Source organism: Phoenix dactylifera, chromosome 7 (assembly GCF_009389715.1).
Source record: "Phoenix dactylifera cultivar Barhee BC4 chromosome 7, palm_55x_up_171113_PBpolish2nd_filt_p, whole genome shotgun sequence".
NCBI lineage: Eukaryota > Viridiplantae > Streptophyta > Magnoliopsida > Arecales > Arecaceae > Phoenix > Phoenix dactylifera.
This window is the reverse complement of record NC_052398.1, coordinates 6,493,188-6,513,460: the sequence shown is the minus strand read 5'-3', so window position 1 is coordinate 6,513,460 and position 20,273 is coordinate 6,493,188. Positions and strand designations below refer to the sequence as shown.

The 20,273-nt window shown below is 38.6% G+C and overlaps 1 protein-coding gene across 1 annotated transcript; it reads left to right on the top strand.

Annotated features, from left to right (window-relative positions):
- Nucleotides 1–17,091: 17,091 nt before the first annotated feature.
- On the top strand, nt 17,092–19,268 carry LOC103700839 (protein RICE SALT SENSITIVE 3). The gene is made up of 7 exons (XM_008782717.4): nt 17,092–17,300; nt 17,410–17,463; nt 17,569–17,727; nt 17,885–17,990; nt 18,128–18,169; nt 18,249–18,305; nt 18,633–19,268. Exons 1-7 carry the CDS (start codon nt 17,164–17,166, stop codon nt 19,101–19,103), a joined length of 1,026 nt encoding a protein of 341 aa, XP_008780939.2. The 5' UTR covers nt 17,092–17,163; the 3' UTR covers nt 19,104–19,268.
- Nucleotides 19,269–20,273: the final 1,005 nt, after the last annotated feature.

Genomic DNA, 20,273 nt, shown 5'->3' with positions numbered 1-20,273 from the left:
GAGCCATGTTTATCAGCAGAGGCCGCCTGAAACACTGCTATGCTGAGCACAGGCGCCTTTAAATGACCGCATTTTATTATGAAGTGTCCATAAGCTGATAATGTTCTAAGGTGACCTCCCATGTCATCATGCAACAAGGACAGCAACCTGCAGTCCTTAACTATTGTTCATCATGGAGTATTGGCAGATGATATCCCTCTTTTAGTTGCAATCTGAACCAGATTTTAAATCAAATGGGCTTTTAACCATCTTTCTTGTTTATACACATTGTCATCAATTCTGAGATATAGCTAGCTACATGATACTGACCTCGCCAAGTTTATTCTGTATGTTTTTGACAACTCAGTGATGTATTCTTTTAAAGAACACATTGAAAATATTTATACAGCTGTAGGGGGCACATGCTTATGTCCTTCGGATTTGAGGACATTCTGTAGACTTTTCTAATGGTTGCATTGGAACCAACCATATAAACCCCACTAGGTTGTTACTCTGAGCACCGACATTGGCTGGGTCCCTTTATTTTCTTTTCTTTTTCTAAATCCTGCTATTTTTTTTCTACTTTCAGTAGCCTTCAAAGTACATTTCACATACTATGCTTTGCAAGATGATAAGCTACAGCATTAGCATTAGTACTAGAAGGTTACCCTTTGCCCTGTGAATTCATCTGTTTGCTAATGTTTGCTACCAATTCACCTGTTGTTCCTTGATGACATACGGAACGGCCTAATGTATTCTAGTGCAGCAATTCAGGCCATCGGTCATGCATTCTGTCGTATGGATTTCATCTAGGAATCCATTTCAGATCATTATTGTGTTGAACATACTGCTGAGATTGGCAATGGAAGTTTGAGTATCAACTCTCAAATCCTTGTGGGAAAAATGGAAATATATGCACTTTATTATCTTTAAAAATTACTGATGTTACTGCTACCGTCAAGGTCATGGTTTGGTTCATCATGTGATTGATGAAAACTAACATTAAGGGAAAAAAATGTATGCTGCACATGTAACTAGGGTTTTGGTTAATAATGCCTCACATACTTTCGATGCAAATCAACCAGATTCCCATCTTGTTTGTAAGCTCTAAAAATTCATCGGCTGTCTTTTGTCATAAAATGGCAGTCAAACAAAGGTTCCAGAATCAATTTGCCCATTCAGATATCCAAGATGATCCTTTTGTTCCATATCATTGTTTTGTTTAATTTTGTTTGAGTGCACAGATCCATCCAATTTATCTCAAAATCCAGGTGTCCTCTAAATTTTTTGGAATTCATATACTTTTATATTATGATATATGAATTTATATTGCATGTCTAGAATGAATGGGCTATATTAATAAAGAACATGTTTCCATAGCTAAAGGATGTGTTTAAGATTCCAATGCATGTAAACTGATGATACTAATGAGATTCCTCCCCCCCCCCCCCCCCCCAAAATTATCTTGGTGATTTGAGTATATTAACATTCTTCTATCAATAGATTTGGTGCCAAAAATAGTTGACGGTTTATATTTTGACATTAGATTTATGCACGTTATGTATGATTATCCTGGAGCCCTAGAAGTTCATTCATTACTAATTTAGTAGTCTATCATTTAGGATGCTCAGCTCTACGTCAAAATAAGATCATCACTTATGGAGCGACCGGTTAATCACTACAGCACTTTATTGCTGTTGGTGATCAATAGGGAATGTGTGACTATATCCTAAAATTATATATCTAATTTTTTTCCCTTTTTGCATTTAGCGAAATCATATTTTGACAAAAAATATTCATCAAATTTCGTATGCATGTTTTACTAATAATGGATAATTGATTGCATCAAATGGTTGAGCTTTTGACTTTTAGCATGCCGTGCCTAACAATTTCCAACACATTATGAAGGTGGTTTTTATATTTTTCTTTGATATAAATGGAGACTAAGGAGTTTAAACCTCCATAGCCACCAAAATTTTTAAAGGTGCTCAACAATAACAACTAAAACCGGTGTCCAAATACCTTCCTCCTTTAAATGGCATTTGGCTCTAGAATCTAGTTCAGATTGCAACCTGCTTTAAACTTTATAACCGAAACCATAACCTTCCAACTTTTTCCCAACTATCTGGGTAGATTTTTGACTTCATGAATCCTCATTCGCAACCTGTTTTAAACTTCATGTCATCCATTAATTATATATAATTTATATAGGAAGAATCTTCAGCGACATTTCCATTCCCTTGACTTCTCTCTCAACATTCTTAGCTTCCCTGCCATTCTGGAGGTGGCATCACCATCCACAACAAAATCTGCAAAACAGTGTTGGACTTTCGAAGTTGAACACAACGCCATTATGAACCTTGGATTTACCTTACAATGCCTCTCAAACCAATAAAGAAAAACCTCAACTCCTACTTCTCTTTCAAGTTTCAGCCTTGTGTTCTGCAAATCCTCCTCTTGTGCATTGGATGGAGATCCAATACTTGTTAGGGTCCATTTGACAAGCTTTTAGAGTTGTTGGTGTGCCCAATAATTGAAAGTCCGTCACTAACTCCTCAGATTCCACCATCCATTAGGCTGCCAATTTTCTACATCAACTCTGACAAGCTTTAAGAGATAACCCATCATGCTACCAAATCAGGTACTCTACGTGCTTGTTGTTTGGTGAGGAATCCATCAATCAAAGAGCACAAGAAAGGAGTAAACCACTGGAAGTCCATACTTGATGCACAATATTCTCCTCCTCCCCATGTGACATCCCTTCTGTAAAGAGCTGAAATCCCAAAGAATCTATATTGGCATGAGTTGACATTGTACTCTTAGATCGACAGTATCCATTCTGATGGGGGTAGGTAGCAGTTGGGTAAAGAAACCTATGAGAGGCCACACCCCCTTTGATTGATTTATTGCTCCTCTTTTGGTGGGTCGCTAACCCTCAACTCTGATCGCTTGCAACCCCATGCAGTACGAGGGACTTTGGAGATGGGCCTCATCTCTTAGGATCCATCCCTCTACGGCTTTGCTTTGCTTTGCAGCCTTGCCTAAGCTTCACATGTAAAGAAAATGCTACAAGGATGTCCGGACTTGCATGCTACAACCAAGTTCAAATTAAGCGTGTGAGTCAATTTGTTCTTTTGAAATGCCATGCAACATGGTCTGTTTTGTGGACCCTCATGGCAATGATGCCTTGTAATGATAAGTGTTTACCAGCATTACTCATCCTCGTATGATTGCTCGGCACACATATCATGCCAAGAGGCCTAATCCTTTTGAACTTGCATTCATTGCTGATACCTTCTAAGGGTCTACGCAGGCGTGTGTTTAGTCCCATATCGGCTATGCACTTGGTATATCTTGGGTACTTATACAAGATTAAGGAATCTAAAAAAAATATCTTCAGGCTATGGCCTTTTTGGATGAGATTTTGGGTTATGACAAATAGTATTAAAGTGGACTCGACTCATGATTTATGTGGACTAGGAGACACTGCAGCACAGGCCTATTGGGGCCGATCATGGTGCTTGTGATCAGATTTAAATGGGTTTGAATCCTTAGCTTGGTGAGGATGCTAGGGTTTAAACGAGAAAAGTATGTGAGAATCTGTGCGGATGTATATTTAGTTTCATATCGGCTCCTGGGTCGTGACAATAACGTTCATAATATTATCATAAGGATGTTGTGATGGATGTAGATGCTCAAATTCTCTTGTTCGAAAGCTTTTAAGTTCTCATATGCATTTGCTCTTCCAATAAAGTAGGTCTTCAAGGGTGGAACTAGGTGTCCATGCTTCTGGTCTAGGTCTACATATGTCTTTCTGTTAGAATTATTGGCTATTTTAGTGTTTTATTAATATGTGCCCAAATTGCACACCTGAAGATCACTAAGGCATTTTAGCTTCATGATCACAAACTTCACCGAGGATAAGTTTCAGTTGCATGGTGCAATTGCATGCTCCACCTAATCATCCGCTTGTAACAAACAGCGCACCATCAGCACACAAGTACTTGGATACAAGTGGGATAATGAAGGTGTTGTTTAGTGAACTTTGAACTTGGCTATAAATAACTTTCTTTTTTTTTTTTGATTAAAGGCTATAAATAACCTACTACCAATTACCATTGGATAAAAGTATATGCTCTATGTTGCATTAATACCCCCACCCTTTTTTTTAAAAAAAAAGGAAATATAATCGCATTACATTAAAGGGAGGGGTACCATTGTGCTGATCGCCTGATCGCATGTTCTACAACCAGAGCTAGGATACCTATTCCATATTTCTAATGCTGCAAGTCCCTTTCAATGCCCTGGGAAAAGATGGAAACATAATAAAAAGCTCTTCCAGTATTTCTCATGCAATGGTAGCTACCCAAAGCCCGGCTTCATCCGATCAACAAATCATATATTCTGTAAATTTACATGCTAACTAAAGCATTACAACTGCTGATCTAATAAAGCTGGTAGTGTTCGATTAAGGCCTTGTTTGACAAAGCTGTTGGTAGTAGAACTTTCGAAAATAAGGCCTTTTGAAGTAGAGCTTTTATAAAAAAGCCATTTGCATTTGCTAACTACATTTCTAAAATGCTGTGAAAATTTAATGTGTTTAGTAAACAAATTGAGAAAGTACTTTTGGTATGACAAAATGACTATAAAAAAAATTGCATAGTATTATATAACAGAGCATAATAAAATATAATATATATTAATACATAAATATATAATATTATATAATATTACTATAATGTAATATAATATTATTATAATATAATAATAAAATATTGTTTACTATAGCATAATAATATAACATAATTTGATATTATATAACATAACATATCAATGTATTATGATATAATGTAATATAATATTATATTTATAGTATAATACAATAATAAAAATATAAATATTATAATTATTATCATTATATATTAATATTTATTAAAATAATATTTTTAGGAACTAATTTTTGGAATTTTTTGTTGGGACTCTGAAGATTTCTATACTATCAAGAAACATTTTTTGTAATTATAATATTTTATTATAGGTATTTTGGTTTAAAAAAAATTATAAATCAAAACAACTTTCTGGCGCATACTAAAAATGCTTTTTTTCAAGAAGCTGTTTTAACTTTTTGCAAAGTTAAAACAACTTTCAGTTTTTTTTATTAAACGCTTCTAATCCATTCAAAAGTATTTTTGGATGATCAGAAAGTACTATTTTGGTTGGTTGTTTTTCAAACAGCAGGCACTCCTCCAACTTCCAGCATCCAAGACTAGGTCAGCACCTGCTTCGGCTGTGGTTGGAGCTACCGCCATCACACCGAGATGCAACAGGGGACACTCTAGTTGCTAGTCGGTTCTCGGTCAGTCTTCTCAAAGGAGGTTAAACCGGTACAAAAATATTCACCATTTATCTGGTTTTGTTCTCCTTTTCCTTTCCTCTGTAGCATTTAATTGATGGTAGGAAGATTGCAAACAAGTCCCTATCGAGCTTCAGGGGAGAAAGTCAAGGTGGGAAGTAAATGCCCAAGGACAGAAGCTATCTAGAAATACTGTGAAAATATTGTGAGCACCAGCAAGCGGCCCTATGGGCCATATAAAAGGAGAACAGAATTATGATTCGCAACCTATGTAAATTTCTGTACTGTATGGGTATATATTTAGTTTTATATCGATTATTTATTGATAGATTTTAAATATTTATATTAGAATTAAAAAAATTAAATAATATTTTTTATCTAATTTTTTTTGGATGAAATTTTAGATTGGGACATCCCATAATTTGGTCTTATACTGTAGACATAGTCCTCTACATAGCACAGTCTAGCGTATGTAGTGCTGTCCTAAAGATAATATTTTAAAGGGTTTTCACCGATTTTTGTTGTAGTTCTGTTTTGTCCTTTTAATTCTAGTGTCTGGCGTGTGTGAATGTAGGTGCTGTTGTATGCAAGTATTGAGCATGGTGAGAATTAGATTCATGGTGTATTTTAATGGGAGGCAAAATGGATCGTCCTATTCTGGCACGGAGCCATCCAACTCTGGCCAAGCAAACCTTAGAACCGAATAGGCCGAAGGAACTTCCTCGACCGCAGGCGACGACCTCGACAAGAGCCAGGCTAACCTCAACCCCGCCAAGAGCCAAAGCCGACCTCGGGTTCTATCGAAGACTGAGCTGATCTTAGTCAGAGGCGATCTTGGCTAGAGGTCCGCCTGACCTCGGACCCTGCTGAAGGTCGAGCTGACCTCACCAAGTACATGCCAAGGGTTATACCCTGTCACATCTGCCAAGGGCCATACTCTGCCATACCTGCCAAAAACCATACCCTGCCACACCTAGCTAAAACTATTTCTCATATGATGAGGATGATCTATATGGCAGCCACCTGGTCGTCCTTGTGAGGACTATAAATAGACCATACCAACAACACTCAGGAACTTTTCTTCTTTCCTACAAAAAATAGTCTCTCCAAAAAAACTCCACTAACTTAGCCTTTGGAGGGTGATCTCGGCGAAGACTTTGTGCAGGTCTCCAGGAGCGCAGAAGGTAGCTCCCCTTCCCCGTCCCAGCCGGCGACTTCTCGTCCTCTTCCGGCGTGGTCACCTTCAGGCCTTCAACCACAACATATTCTTTTTAAATAATGATAAGGTGGTTGTAAATATTGTCTTATTTAATTACTTTCCACTCTCTTCTTTTCGGGCTTTCTCGAACATTTTCTTACTTTGAGTTGAATTAATCTGCCTGAAAAGACTCGACAATGGAGATACTTGCCTGTAATGGAGATACTTGCCAGTACAATCACATCATTAATGTCATAATAGCAGCTAGGTTGGTCCAAAGTGCTTTCTTATTTATAGATAACATCAGTTTTCTTCCAATCAACTCCACCGTTCATATAAAGGCGAGAACACCAACTTCAGTATCCAACAATATAGTCATAAACTAAATTGCTTCGTTGACATAATTGTTGATTGTTGTAAAATAATAGATAGAGAGAAGGAAGAACTTATCAGTTGAGGCGTGATTTTACTGTCCTTAAGAATAGATCGCGCTCCTCGGAGAATGAATCTCGGTGTAGCAGGTAATGGCGGCCTATCCTCCAGGATACAACAACTGGATCACTCCAAGCGCACACTCACAGATGCAGTGATCTTGTCGAACAGCCCAGAAGCGCTCAGGAAAATAAAACAGAGGAGAGTATCCTCTCGAGAAAACAGAGAGAGAGAGGCTCTCGGGAATCAGAGAGAGGATTAAGAGTCTCTCGGGATCGTAGGAAAACAGAGAGAGAGGAAGATAAGATTTTTCTTATCTTAATCCTCGGATCTGATAGGGTTTAAAAAGAAAGGAAGAGGCGTTTTGAAAAGATACGGGCGTTTTTTTTAAAAGATGCGACGTTTATCAAGAGATAAAACAAAACAAAAGACGCGACATTTTATCAAACAAAATAATTCACCCCCCCTGCGTGTGATGATCGAGCGCGACGCGCCCGGTTAAACGTTTCCGGATCGGATTCGTCAATTTTGGCTTGGACCTCCATTGGGCTCATGCGCGCGTGGGCTACTTACTTTCTTTGCTTCACCAAGTTAAAAGGTTGAATACTACATAAAGATCTTTTGAGTTTTATCCCTTTCCAATGTGGGACTAAAGAAAGTACACTAGACAAAAAGACAAAAGACAAAGAAGGGCAGACTCGAAATTTTGAAATATTCCAACAATCCCCCACATATTTTAAAATTCAATAATAAGTTAACGAGCGCGAGAGTTCAATGCATCAAAATAGTGTCTTTGAGACTATGAACCATTTTTAGGACTAGTAAGTATGACTTACAGAACTTTTGGTGAAACATAAAATTTCTATGAACCAAAAGTCCTTTACATAAATCAGTGACTCATAGCCTACATTGACCTCTCAAGTTTTGGGCTTGTTCTAAACGGGTTGGTGCAAATAGGCCATGCACCTTACCTGGATATTCATGAGTGCTTTAGAGAACTGACTAATTCTCATAGGAAGCGGCCCCACTCCCACACCCATATAGGTGGATCCATCAAGTGTGTACTGCAGGTAGACACACCATTTTAAAGGACTATGGTATCCATTAAGAGCTTTACCTCATCCTTATCTACTGCAGTTTGCACTATCTACACCATAGGGATGGATTTTTAAAAATTAAATATGATAGTGTACTCACAGTCAACTAGCGACTTGTTATTACCCATATGAACATGCTTCATGGGATCTCCAATCACACATGTTGGGTTTCTGTCGTTATTGACTTTGATATAGGCATTAGTCCCATCCTCCTCGATGTTTCACTCACTAGTTTTCTACCTAGTGGTTTTGTCAAAGGATCGGCCAAATTCAACTCTGACTTTACAAACTCAAGAGATATAATCCCATCATCAAGCAGCTGCCTTACAATATTATGTCTCAACCTTATGTGTCTATTCTTCCCATTATAAACTTTATTCTTAGCTCGATATATAGCAGCTTGGTTATCACAAAGAATAGACACAGAAGGTGTTGATTTATTCCATAATGGAATATTCCCCACAAGATTTCTAAGCCATTCAGCTTCATAACCTGCCTTTTCTAAGGCAATAAACTCGGACTCCATTGTAGACCGAGCGATACATGTTTGCTTGGATGATTTCCAAGATACTGTACCCCCACCAAGAGTAAAGATATATCCACTCGTGGATTTCATCTCATCTGAATCAGAGATCCAATTTGCATCACTATACCCTTCTAGTACAGCTGGAAATCCACGATATAACAAACCATAATTAATGGTTCCTTTCAAGTACCTTAGTACTCTATGAACAGCACTCCAATGATCCTTACTAGGATTATGAGTATACCTACTTAATCTTCCTACTGCATAAGCAATATCAGGACGAGTACAGTTAACTAAAAACATTAAACTACCAATGATGCGAGCATATCCTATTTGTAAAATACCATTTTCTTTATTTTTCCTTAAATGTATACTAGCATCATATAGAGTAGATACGGGTTTACTATCATAATGCTCAAATTTTCTTAAAATTTTCTCAATATAGTGTTCTTGTGATAGCATAAGTCCATTAGAACTTCTTGTTATTTTAATCCCAAGAATTACATCAGCTTCACCCATATCTTTCATATCAAAATTTGAAGCCAAAAATTTCTTAGTATCTATAACTATATTCAAACAGTTCCCATTATAAGCATATCATCAACATACAAACATATGATCACAACAACATTATTAACAACCTTACTATAAACACACTTATCAGCTTCATTAATTAGAAAGCCATTAGATACCAATACTTTATCAAATTTTTCATGCCATTGTTTAGGTGCTTGTTTTAATCCATATAAGGATTTTACTAATTTACAAACTTTGTGCTCATTACCAGGAACAACACAACCTTCTGGTTGTTCCATGTAAATTTCTTCATCTAATTCTCCATTCAAGAATGCAGTTTTTACATCCATTTGGTGAATTACTAAATTATGAATGGATGCTAATGCAATGAGTACTCTAATAGATGAAATTCTAGAAACTGGTGCAAAGGTGTCAAAATAATCAATATCTTTCCTTTGTGAGTATCCTTTCGCTACTAATCTTGCTTTAAACTTATCAATTGAATTATCTGGTTTTAACTTTCTTTTAAAAATCCACTTACAACCAATTGATTTAGCACCTGGAGGCAAATTAACTAATGTCCATGTATGATTAGACATAATAGATTCTATTTCATTATTAATAGCCTCCTTCCAAAAAGGTGCATCAGCTGAAGTTATTGCTTTTTTATAACTTTGAGGTTCATTATCAACAAGAAAAGTGTAAAAATCATTTTCAAAATTTTTCTCTTTTCTAGTTCTTTTACTTCTTCTTAAATCAACTTCATAATTTTCATGTGCCTCCTTTTTTTGTTTATTATGAGGCAGAGAGTCAATTTTTTCTTTACCTAGTTTCATAGGAAAGATATGTTCAAAGAAATCAGCATTTTTAGATTCTACTATAGTGTTGGGTTCCATAATATTAGATTCACATTTTAATACCAAGAATCTATAAGCAGCACTATTTAATGCATAACCAATAAATAAGCAATCAAAAGTTTTAGGTCCCAACTTTCTTTTCTTTGGTTCAGGTAATAGAACTTTGGCCAAACACCCCCACACTTTAAGATATGTAAGGTTAGGTACATGACCTTCCCATAACTCATAGGGTGTCTTACCAATTTTCTTATAAGGTATTCTATTTTGAATGTGACAAGCAGAGAGAATAGCTTTCCCCCACAAATAAAGAGGTACTCCTGAGCTTATTAACATAGCATTCATCATTTCTTTTAGAGTTCTATTTTTACGTTCAGCAACTCCATTAGATTCAGGAGAATATGGTGGGGTAATCTCATGGATTATACCTTTATCTTCACAAAATTTATTGAAGAGATTATACTCATATTCTCCTCCTCTATCAGTCCTTATTCTTTTAATTTTTTTATTAAATTTATTTTCTACTTCAGTAACATATTGCTGAAATTTTTCAAAAGTTTCATCTTTAGTCCTAAGTAGATATACCTTAGTGTATTTAGAATAATCATCAATAAAAGTTATGTAAAATCTTTTTCCTCCTCTAGTTGGAGTGTTTTTCAAATCTCCTAAATCAGAATGTATTAATCCAAGTAATTCAGTTTTTCTTTCTATTGACTTATGACTCTTTTTAGTAGATTTAGATTCTACACACACTTCACATTTATCATTCACATTTCCAAAGGTAATATTATTTAACAAGCCTAGGTCTTTCATTTTCTTGATATAAGAAAAATTAACATGTCCTAATCTACCATGCCATACATCAACAGAATCAATCAAATAAGCAAAAGATGATGCATTTTCATTCATAGTTTCGGTTACATTCAAGACAAATAAACCATGGTTACAATAACCCTTCCCAATGAAAACATTGTTCTTAGTCATTACAATTTTATCAGACTCAAAATACACTTTAATTCCAGCCTTTCCTAATAAAGATACAGATACTAAGTTCCAACGGATATTAGAAACATGCAGCACATCATTCAGGGAAAGGACTTTTCCTGATGTTAGCTTGAGGAGTACTTTTTCTTTGCCAACCACTGGCGAGGGTCTCGAATCACCCATGAACACTTGTTCTTCGCCTTCATTTAATGGAGTGTAGGAAGTAAATGCACTCGTATTGCCACAAATATGTCTGGTAGCCCCAGAGTCTACCACCCAGTCCTTTGCTGCCATAATCATGTTGGTTTCAGACACAACTGCTGCAATAATATCTGTCTCCACCAAGTTAGCATTTGGTTTAGCAGATATATCATTCCTTTTTCTAAACCTGCATTGATTAGCATAATGTCCAGGTTTTCCACAAACAAAACAAGTTCCTTTTTTTTTAAAACCAGAACCTTGGAACTTAGGTTTCTTATCATTTTTGAGATAAGGCTTCTTGGACTTTGAATGAGACCCACCTGGTTTGCTGACTATTACATTGGCTTTGGAAGTCATTTCCTTGGCCAATTGTTCTCGGTCTCTAACTCGATTTTATTCTTCAATTCTAATATGAACAATAACATCTTCAAGACTCATATGTTTCCTTTTGTGCTTCATGCTATTTTTATAATTTTTCTAAGACTCAGGTAATTTTTCAATCAGACAGCCGGCTAGGAAAACTTCTTGAAGTATTATGTCTTCATTTTTAAGATCAGTGACCAGTCTATGAAAATCATGGATTTGTGATGACACATCCCTATCCTCAGACATTTGAAAGTGCAGAAAATTTCCTATAGCATATTTCTGTACTCCAGCATCTTCTAACACATATTTTTTATTCAGATTTTTCCAAATTTCTGCAGCTTCTTTGTATGAACAGTAGACATCAAAAAGTTCATTGGACAGTGTACTCAGAATTGTGTGCCTACAGATTTTATTTTCATGTTCCTACTCTTTGAATTTAGTATCAAAATCTTCAGACCCTTCTATCGGTTTTGACTGATTTAAATACCGAGCAAAATTAAGCATATCCAATGCAGAATAAACACGTTCTTGCCATCTCTTAAAATACATACCATTGGAACTCTCAATTTTAGAAGTATCAGGAATTGATCTAGCAGTAATCATAGCAGAATCCATGTCTATCTATTCTTAAGATTGTTGATTGTTGTAAAATAATAGATGGAGAGAAGGAAGAATTTATCAGTTGAGGCGTGATTTCACTGTCCTTAAGAATAGATCGCGCCCCTCGGAGAATGAATCTCGGTGTAGCAGGTAATGGCGGCCTATCCTCCAGGATACAACAACTGGATCACTCCAAGCGCACACTCGCAGATGCAGTGATCTTGTCGAACAGCCCAGAAGCGCTCAGGAAAATAAAACAGAGGAGAGTATCCTTTCGAGAAAACAGAGAGAGAGGCTCTCGGGAATCAGAGAGAGGATTAAGAGTCTCTCGGGATCGCAGGAAAATAGAGAGAGAGGAAGATAAGATTTTTCTTATCTTAATCCTCGGATCTGATAGGGTTTAAAAAGAAAGGAAGAGGCATTTTGAAAAGATACGGGCATTTTTTTAAAAGACGCGACGTTTTATCAAGAGATAAAACAAAACAAAAGACGCGACATTTTATCAAACAAAATAATTCACCCCCCTTGCGCGTGATGATCGAGCGCGACGCGCCCGGTTAAACGTTTCCGGATCGGATTCGTCAATTTTGGCTTGGACCTCCATTGGGCTCATGCGCGCGTGGGCTACTTACTTTCTTTGCTTCATCAAGTTAAAAGGTTGAATACTACATAAAGATCTTTTGAGTTTTATTCCTTTCCAATGTGGGACTAAAGAAAGTACACTAGACAAAAAGACAAAAGACAAAGAAGGGCAGACTCGGAATTTTGAAATATTCCAACAATAATTCAGTGTAGAACATGAGATTATCTGTTGATAAAGATGCGTAGAATGTAAGATAGAAACTTGCTTCGACAAATCTCTTTTTCGTCAAAGCAAAATCCTATCTTAACAGCAATGCTTAACAACAAATCCAAACAGGGGCTGCATGCATCAAAGAAGAATCTGCAGCAGTGTAGTTCAATGATTACATAATAAGCCGGCAGCAAAGATTTTTTTTTTTGAAAAACTGATTTCAACATCGAATTCAATGATTCAACATGCATCAATCTGATAGTGCATTGCCCACTTGAACAACAAGCTGCAAAGTTGGGAAGACCGGTTATTATCAAAAAAAAGTTGGAAAGACCGCCACATATGTTTGATAAGGTCGGCTCGGCGAACTCCAAGGTCGGCTTGGCCTTTCCGACTATGAGGTTTGTTCGATGGTGCCCCGAGCTAGGGCTGAGGCATGTCGTTGGAGATGCTTAGTGCCCCGAGCTCAAGTCGGGGCGCGTCGTTGGATATGCTTGGCACCCCAAGCTCAGGTTGGGGTGCGTTGTTGGAGAAGGTTGCTGCAGGTCGTAGTAGGGGCGAGGTTGGCCGGTCCTGGTCGGTGCTGAAGTCTGCTCGGTCGGAATGGAATGATCCCCTGTCCTGAGCAGGACGATCCATTTTATCCCCTATCAACTACCAAAATAAGTTTGGGCGATGCTTCTTTTTCTTTCTATAAATATTTTTTTGCTGGTTGTTTCAACTAGAAAAGAAACTAAATATTATCAGGACTTTGATTTATATGTTGATTGGAGAAAAGAAAGGTAGAGAGGAGAAAAGTTGTGGGGGGTGAGGAGAGTCATGAAGCTCCTAATTGAAGCCCTGTTTTGCTGCAGAAAGGCAGGGTAAGGGTGGCACCATCTTTTTGTCATCGGGGGAGTACTTAAAGCTTTTAGAGACCAAGATTGTGGCTAGCAAAAGGCTTCACGTGATGAGTTTGGAGTCTTTCTCGGTGGAGAAGTAGGCATTGGCAGCACTGCTTTGAAGGAGCATTGACCAGACCAACTTCCCCTGTGACAGATAAAAAATAATAAGAAAAGGAAAAAACCCATCCCTTCCTTATTTTTGCCCTCTTTCACACTGTAATCTTTTAAATATCAGTCTAATCTTGTAGAATGTGCTGTTGAGTAGAGACGGTGGCTTCAATCCTCATACACTCCATTTACTTCCTATCTTCATCCTTTGACAACATTAGCAAGTGGGTGGCTCATGGCATACAGCTTAGCCAGGACTCTCGCCCTCCACTCAAGTAACTACTTGGAACGAGGAAGATAGATGATGCAATATAAACCAGTGCACCATTTTTCCACATCTGAACTCAGGTTCTAAACATGGCCAAAATTTGTTTGGATCAGCATTGACACTTGCATGCATTGTAGGCGTAACAATTCTAATAATTACTAGAAGGATCCGTGCAGACGTATGTTTAGTCTTACATTGGTTATTCACTTGATAAATTTTAAGTATTTATACAGGATCAAGAAACTCAAATAATATTTTCTACCTAACCATTTTAGGTGAGATTATAGGTTGTTACAATTATTGCCTTTCGTATACTTCATCTGGACGCACGCAACATTAATGTTAAGGTTGCTTGACACGAGCATTTATTCAGGTGGGAATATATTTGGAAACAAGTCTATCCATCTGAATAAATGCTCCTTGAGATATAAGGGCAATCTGCTAAAACTTTCTACAGAGCTACGAAATAAGCACAGTTGTGGATTAATTCTTACATGGAAAAATTAAGGAGTGTGGAGAGTGGATTATTGGCTGGTGTTTTCTGTGTCTGGAAATTTGTTTCAGGAACCGACACATGAACTTATGAAGCCATGAAATGTGATCTCAATTTGATATATTTTACCATTTATGGAGGTTTGGAGTTGGAGGAGAATAGGATGATCAAAGAGTCCAGCTGTGCTATTAGAAACAAAAGGATGCTCTATCGGTATCCCCTCCCTCCAATACCCACCTCACCGTTTCATCCTACTGTTTTCCAACACTCATATGAGATAGATAACAAAAAAATAAAAAGAAAAAAAGAAAGATATGATCCCTTCAACGCTAAATACCCCAGAACAAATCCATACCCATGCTACCCAACATGCTCCCCTTTTGTTTGTCACTCGCGCCGAGGTAGCCATGCACATATATAACCCTTACGTAGATTAAGATGGTGGGCATATTAATTTGCCCTTCTGAAAGTCTCTGTGCACTCACAAAAGAGGACGGAAAAAATTATTAGAATAAGCGTGGGTGCATGTCCTTGTCATGACCAAAGCTGGCTGTGCTTTTGGATGAATGGTGACTTTGGCTACATGGGCACTCATTCATGAGCACTTTGGGCTGTACAAGGCCTCTTTATCAAGTTTCATGAAGGGTCAAGGCGATGGAATGATGTGGATTAGACTTAGGAGTTTTGAGTGATGATAGTGTGGGTCCAAGTTTTGCTGTTCATGTCAGCAGGGGGAGAGATTTGAAAGCTGTGTCATGATATCTCTGAAGTCATTTCCTCGTCATCATGCGATCTCGGAGGACAGGGTACACTGCTCCATTTCGAGTGGCGTAGGGGTATCTTTTCTTCGTTTTTTTTCTTCGTCCCCCGGTTAAGCCAAGTACATTGAGGAAGGACTGGGCTTGGTATATACGCAGTCACAGTTTCCCATGCCATGATCCAAATGGATTGCTTTCTAGGTGGAAGCATTGAAGAGAGACATATGCACATTGTCTACGTGCGCATGGTCTTTTTTCTTTTCTTTTTTAATGTACGTAATGCGATCAACACAGACAACGAGAGTTCGATAGTTACGACCATCACAATAGCATTGTACCGTGGGCACATTAACAGCCATTTGGCCTTCTATCATTGTTCATAAAATTTTATATTAATTTTTTAAAAATAATTAAATAATATGATCTAAATATAGTACGCCAATAACATCAACATTTTGCTAGTATAAAGTGTTTTAATATATGCTTTCATGACCTACAGCACTATCAGCACGTGGCTGTTAACATAGACAAATACCCAGCAGCAGATTGCTGCATATGTATCTTTGAGACATAAACCTTAACATAGGTAAGAAAAAGGATTATATCTTTTGTGCAAAGAAAAAGTTCACCTTCCCACTGTTGGATTGCACAATAATCGATGTAGTCGGCTGAATAAAGAAGTTCGAAGTGCTTTGAAATCTATGCAGAATGTGATACGATGGTCGATGTCGCAAAAAAAAAAAAATCATTTTTGTGCGAAAGATGCAACCCAAACCCTAGGTGAGTAACCATTTGCCCGTAATACTATGCTAGCATATCCAAGTAATATTTTCTGTCCAACATGGTAGGAGGAGATTGGGGTACTTCAAAGTGGGTTGATATTTTTTGTAGATATAGGAGATTAAGTCTTTAATACCTTTTTAATGCTTTTTTAATGTTGAAGGGTCTTTTTGGAAAAAAGTAAAAATGGAGTGATTCCTGTCTCATGTAAAAGTAACTTTACAACTTTTCCGTCTCTCTCTTTTGAAAATTTCAACCAAATAAGAGGCATCTCATTACTTTTCCGTTGACCTTACTTTTTTCCTTCTTTTTCCGCAAACCAAACGTACCCTTAGTATTTTGCTTGTCCATAAGGAATTCAATTTCATATTCGTGTGCCCAAAGATTCATATATAGCCAAAACTTATTTGTTCTAAACAACTTCCTCGACTTATTAGAGTAAGTTCCTTTGTTTCCAGTTTGTCTCATCGTTGTGATGTAAAAATTCCTTATATTGTCCGCCTTTTCTAGCTTCACAAAATGGTCAACATCTTACTGTAAAGTGGTTGAATACAAATTCGTCGGTGACCGAATTTTAGAATGCAATAAAATGAAGTCCACCCTACGTGTTTGGCAGGACCTCATTTTGCGGTCTACGGAATATTAGGCTTGGCCGTGCTCTGACCCAATAATATTTCGGAGGGCAAGGACCGAAGAAGTCCAATGATGAACAACCTTGAAAGGTGGGGGTGGGAGAACGTGACCGGTGGAAACCGGGAGGAAAAAAGTGAGGCTCTAAGAGTCTAGATCACATTGGTAAAAGATTTAACTCATGTTTAAACTTGTAGCCGTAGGAGAATAGATTTGGGTATATATATATATTTGGGTATTGCTCCTTTTGAGGGTGGCCTTGCTAATAGGAGGATAGAGGGTGAGAATTTTCTTTCTCCTCCAAGGAATAGAGAAAGGGGAGTCCTATCTGTAAAACCTTTTAATGGAGGAGCAACTCAACCCCTTAGCTGCTACTCATCTCCTCCAGCACACACTGAGAAGCTTGTGCATCCATGACAACTCCCAGTGGGTCTATGCTGTGTTCTGGAGGATCTTGCCTAGGAATTATCCCCCACCTAAGTAAGAAGAAAACTAGAGCGAAAGAGTGCATTCCTTCTATTCAAGGCCACAATTTAGTTCATAGCTTGATGCACCATGTTTCTCAATGTTTCTCTTTCACTTTTTGCAGATGGGATCTCCAGGGAGGGCCTTATGACAGAACTAGAGCAAACAGAAGGAATTGGTATAAATTTGATTTCTTGTTTATACAGAAGCTTTCTCTCTCTCTCTCTCTCTCTCTCTCTCTCGCTCGCTCGCTCGCTCGCTCATGGCTTATAATGTGTTCCAGGATACTGGTGTGGGAGGATGGGTTCTGCAATTTTGCTGCTTCCTCATGCGAGCAGAGTTGCCCCGGGGGCTCCTCAGCCTACGAGCCTCAGCAGATGAAGGGCCTAAAACCTGAACTCTTCTTCAAGATGTCACATGAGATCTACAACTTTGGAGAAGGGTCCGTAGGAACGAAATTAGTGTGCTCCATCTAATCTTTTATTTCATATATTTCTTTTTTGGTTAATGGTTCCATCAAATATTTTCAAGCCCTTCTTCTACTTCTTCATGTGATGCAATTTAATATTGGTCCAGTATTTTGTTCATCCTGCTCGCAGTTTGATTGGAAAGGTGGCTGCAGATCACAGCCATAAATGGGTGTTCCAGGAACCCCGGGATCATGAAATCAATTTCCTCTCCCCATGGAACGACCCTGCTGATTCTGTAAGTAGGCCTTCTCTTCCGCACCACTTATCACTTGCCCACATGAGCCGATTGTTTAGGTTTCAACACAGCTTATTTTGGGACTAGCTGATAGATTGCCAAAAAATTATTTCATCCTTTTGTGATCTTTCTTTCAGCACCCAAGGACTTGGGAGGCTCAGTTCCAGTCTGGTATCAAGGTCCAGCTCAGCACCATCCTTAATGTCACCATTTCCCTTACATCAAAGTTCTATACTAATTTGCTTCTAATTCATGCAGACAATTGCTCTGATTGCAGTCAGAGAAGGTGTTGTACAATTAGGAGCTGTTAACAAGGTCTCTCTGATCTCTCTCTCTCTCTCTCTCTCTCTCAGTAGGGTAAACATTGCGGTGTTGAGGTCTCTTTCATGAAATGAAGAAAATTCACCTCCCCCACCTCCCACCACACACATCTACATCCCCATGCATGACAAGCATCACATTTGTGTACGCGGACGTGCATGTCGGTGCCGTGCATGGACGCGTAGAACACCTTTGTTCCAACCACAATGCCAAATTATAATGCTGGAATAGTAATAGTTTCTCCACTAGAGCAGCATAATGCTGTGAACTTGTCCTGGCTCAAATCCTTCATCATCATCTCTCTCTTCTATGGTAATGAAGGTGATGGAGGACATAAGCTCTGTGGTTCTACTGCGCAAGAAGTTCAGCTTGCTCGAGAGCATCCCAGGCGTCCTCCTGCCGCACCCTTCGGCGGCGGCCTTCCCTATGAGGATGGAATATGGGTGCAATGCATCTGAGAATTGGCCGGCGATGGCACCGCCCATGGAGTTCTACGACCACTACTTCAGCCCGCAGGTAAGGATCACCCCGTCAATGAGCAGCCTGGAAGCACTCCTCTCCAGGCTCCCCTCGGTGGGGCCTGCACCGTCCGGGTCCTCGACGGGGTACTACGAGATGCCGCCTGGGCTCGTGCCAGCTCCGAGGCCTCCAATGGGGTTGATGGGGATGGCCAAGGAAAAGATGGAGGAGTATGGGAATGAGAGAGGCATGGACTTTCGTGGGGAGAGCAGCAGCTCCGTGTCCTATTATCTCAATGCGACGCCGACTAAACCAAAGGAGGGCCAGTTTTGAGGAGGAACACCTTGAGCAAATAGAGAAACTGACTGAGAGTAGGTGTTCTTCCAAGACTCCAAGTACTGAGAACTGTTCTTATGCTATGCAACTTCTTTCATCTTTTGTAGGCTTTGGTATCTACGAGGCCATGTCAGTTTGATCCAGTGGGTTTTTGCACTTCTCTTCTCAGCTCCCAAGAAATTAAGGACATGGTGTGTGCTAAGGGGAATAACATATATGGTCATAAAAAACCGTACCAAAATGCATAAGCATTATTCACGGATTCGTATCCATGGCATTCCAGAAGAGATGCATCTACCTAGGAATCATTTCTTCAGTATTCTCTCGATGATGAGATGTGCGAAGTGCCGCATTATCGTTACGCTGACAAGAATAGCATGACGGGCCAACAAATCTTCTGAATTGGATAATAATTTGCTATAATTTGGTCTAGATCAGATAAAGGCTCGCAACTTGAATTTGATTTCCTGAAAGTATGCAACAGAGTGAGATATAATTTCCTAGATCATAAATCCGGGTGGAGCCTGTCTCCTGCCGTTCGTAATTTTTTTTTTTAAAAAAAACTTATATCGTGAATTGCCATCTTCTTACAATATCTAAACTCTAAAAAGGTTTGGAGTACTTCAAAGATTTGATCTCTGGTCTCATAAGCTTGAACTAGTCTTTAAAATCTCATAGCAGACCCTCTCTTGTTTAAACTTACCTTGCCAAATAATTTGATACACTATTAAATGGTTAATATTAGGTTGCTACTTGACCCAGGAGTGGCCCAATGTATTTTGGGGCTAATAAGGCCATTTTGTCTTTGAGGCATTTCCTGCAGTGGACCAGCCTAAGGCGAACTCACAGGGGGCTTTTTTTCTTTTCATTTTGTCATCGAGGCCTTTTCTGCGGTGGGCTTTTTTTGGCCTAGGGCCTTAGGCAACCGCTTAAGTCGCCTAAGAGTTGGGCTGGCCCTAACTTGACCGTCGCAAAATACTCCATAGCCAACTCAAATTTAACAGAAAAAGAGTTTGGATAATGAGTGACGACTAAGAGAAGTAGGGAGTTCAGAAAATACATATAGATGAGTGATAGCATCTAGTCAAGTAAATTTTGGCAACTGGTTCTGTGGTTAGACTTGCGCGCGCGCGCACGCGAGAGAGAGAGAGAGAGAGAGAGAGAGAG

What these genes read in the sequence shown, in the direction of transcription:
- LOC103700839 (XM_008782717.4), top strand. Translation starts at nt 17,164, where the DNA reads ATGGAGGAGCAACTCAACCCCTTAGCTGCTACTCATCTCCTCCAGCAC. An exon ending in GGAACGACCCTGCTGATTCT is followed by an intron (nt 17,991 to 18,127) that starts GTAAGTAGGCCT and finishes TCTTTCTTTCAG; the next exon opens with CACCCAAGGACTTGGGAGGC. An exon ending in AGTTCCAGTCTGGTATCAAG is followed by an intron (nt 18,170 to 18,248) that starts GTCCAGCTCAGC and finishes TAATTCATGCAG; the next exon opens with ACAATTGCTCTGATTGCAGT.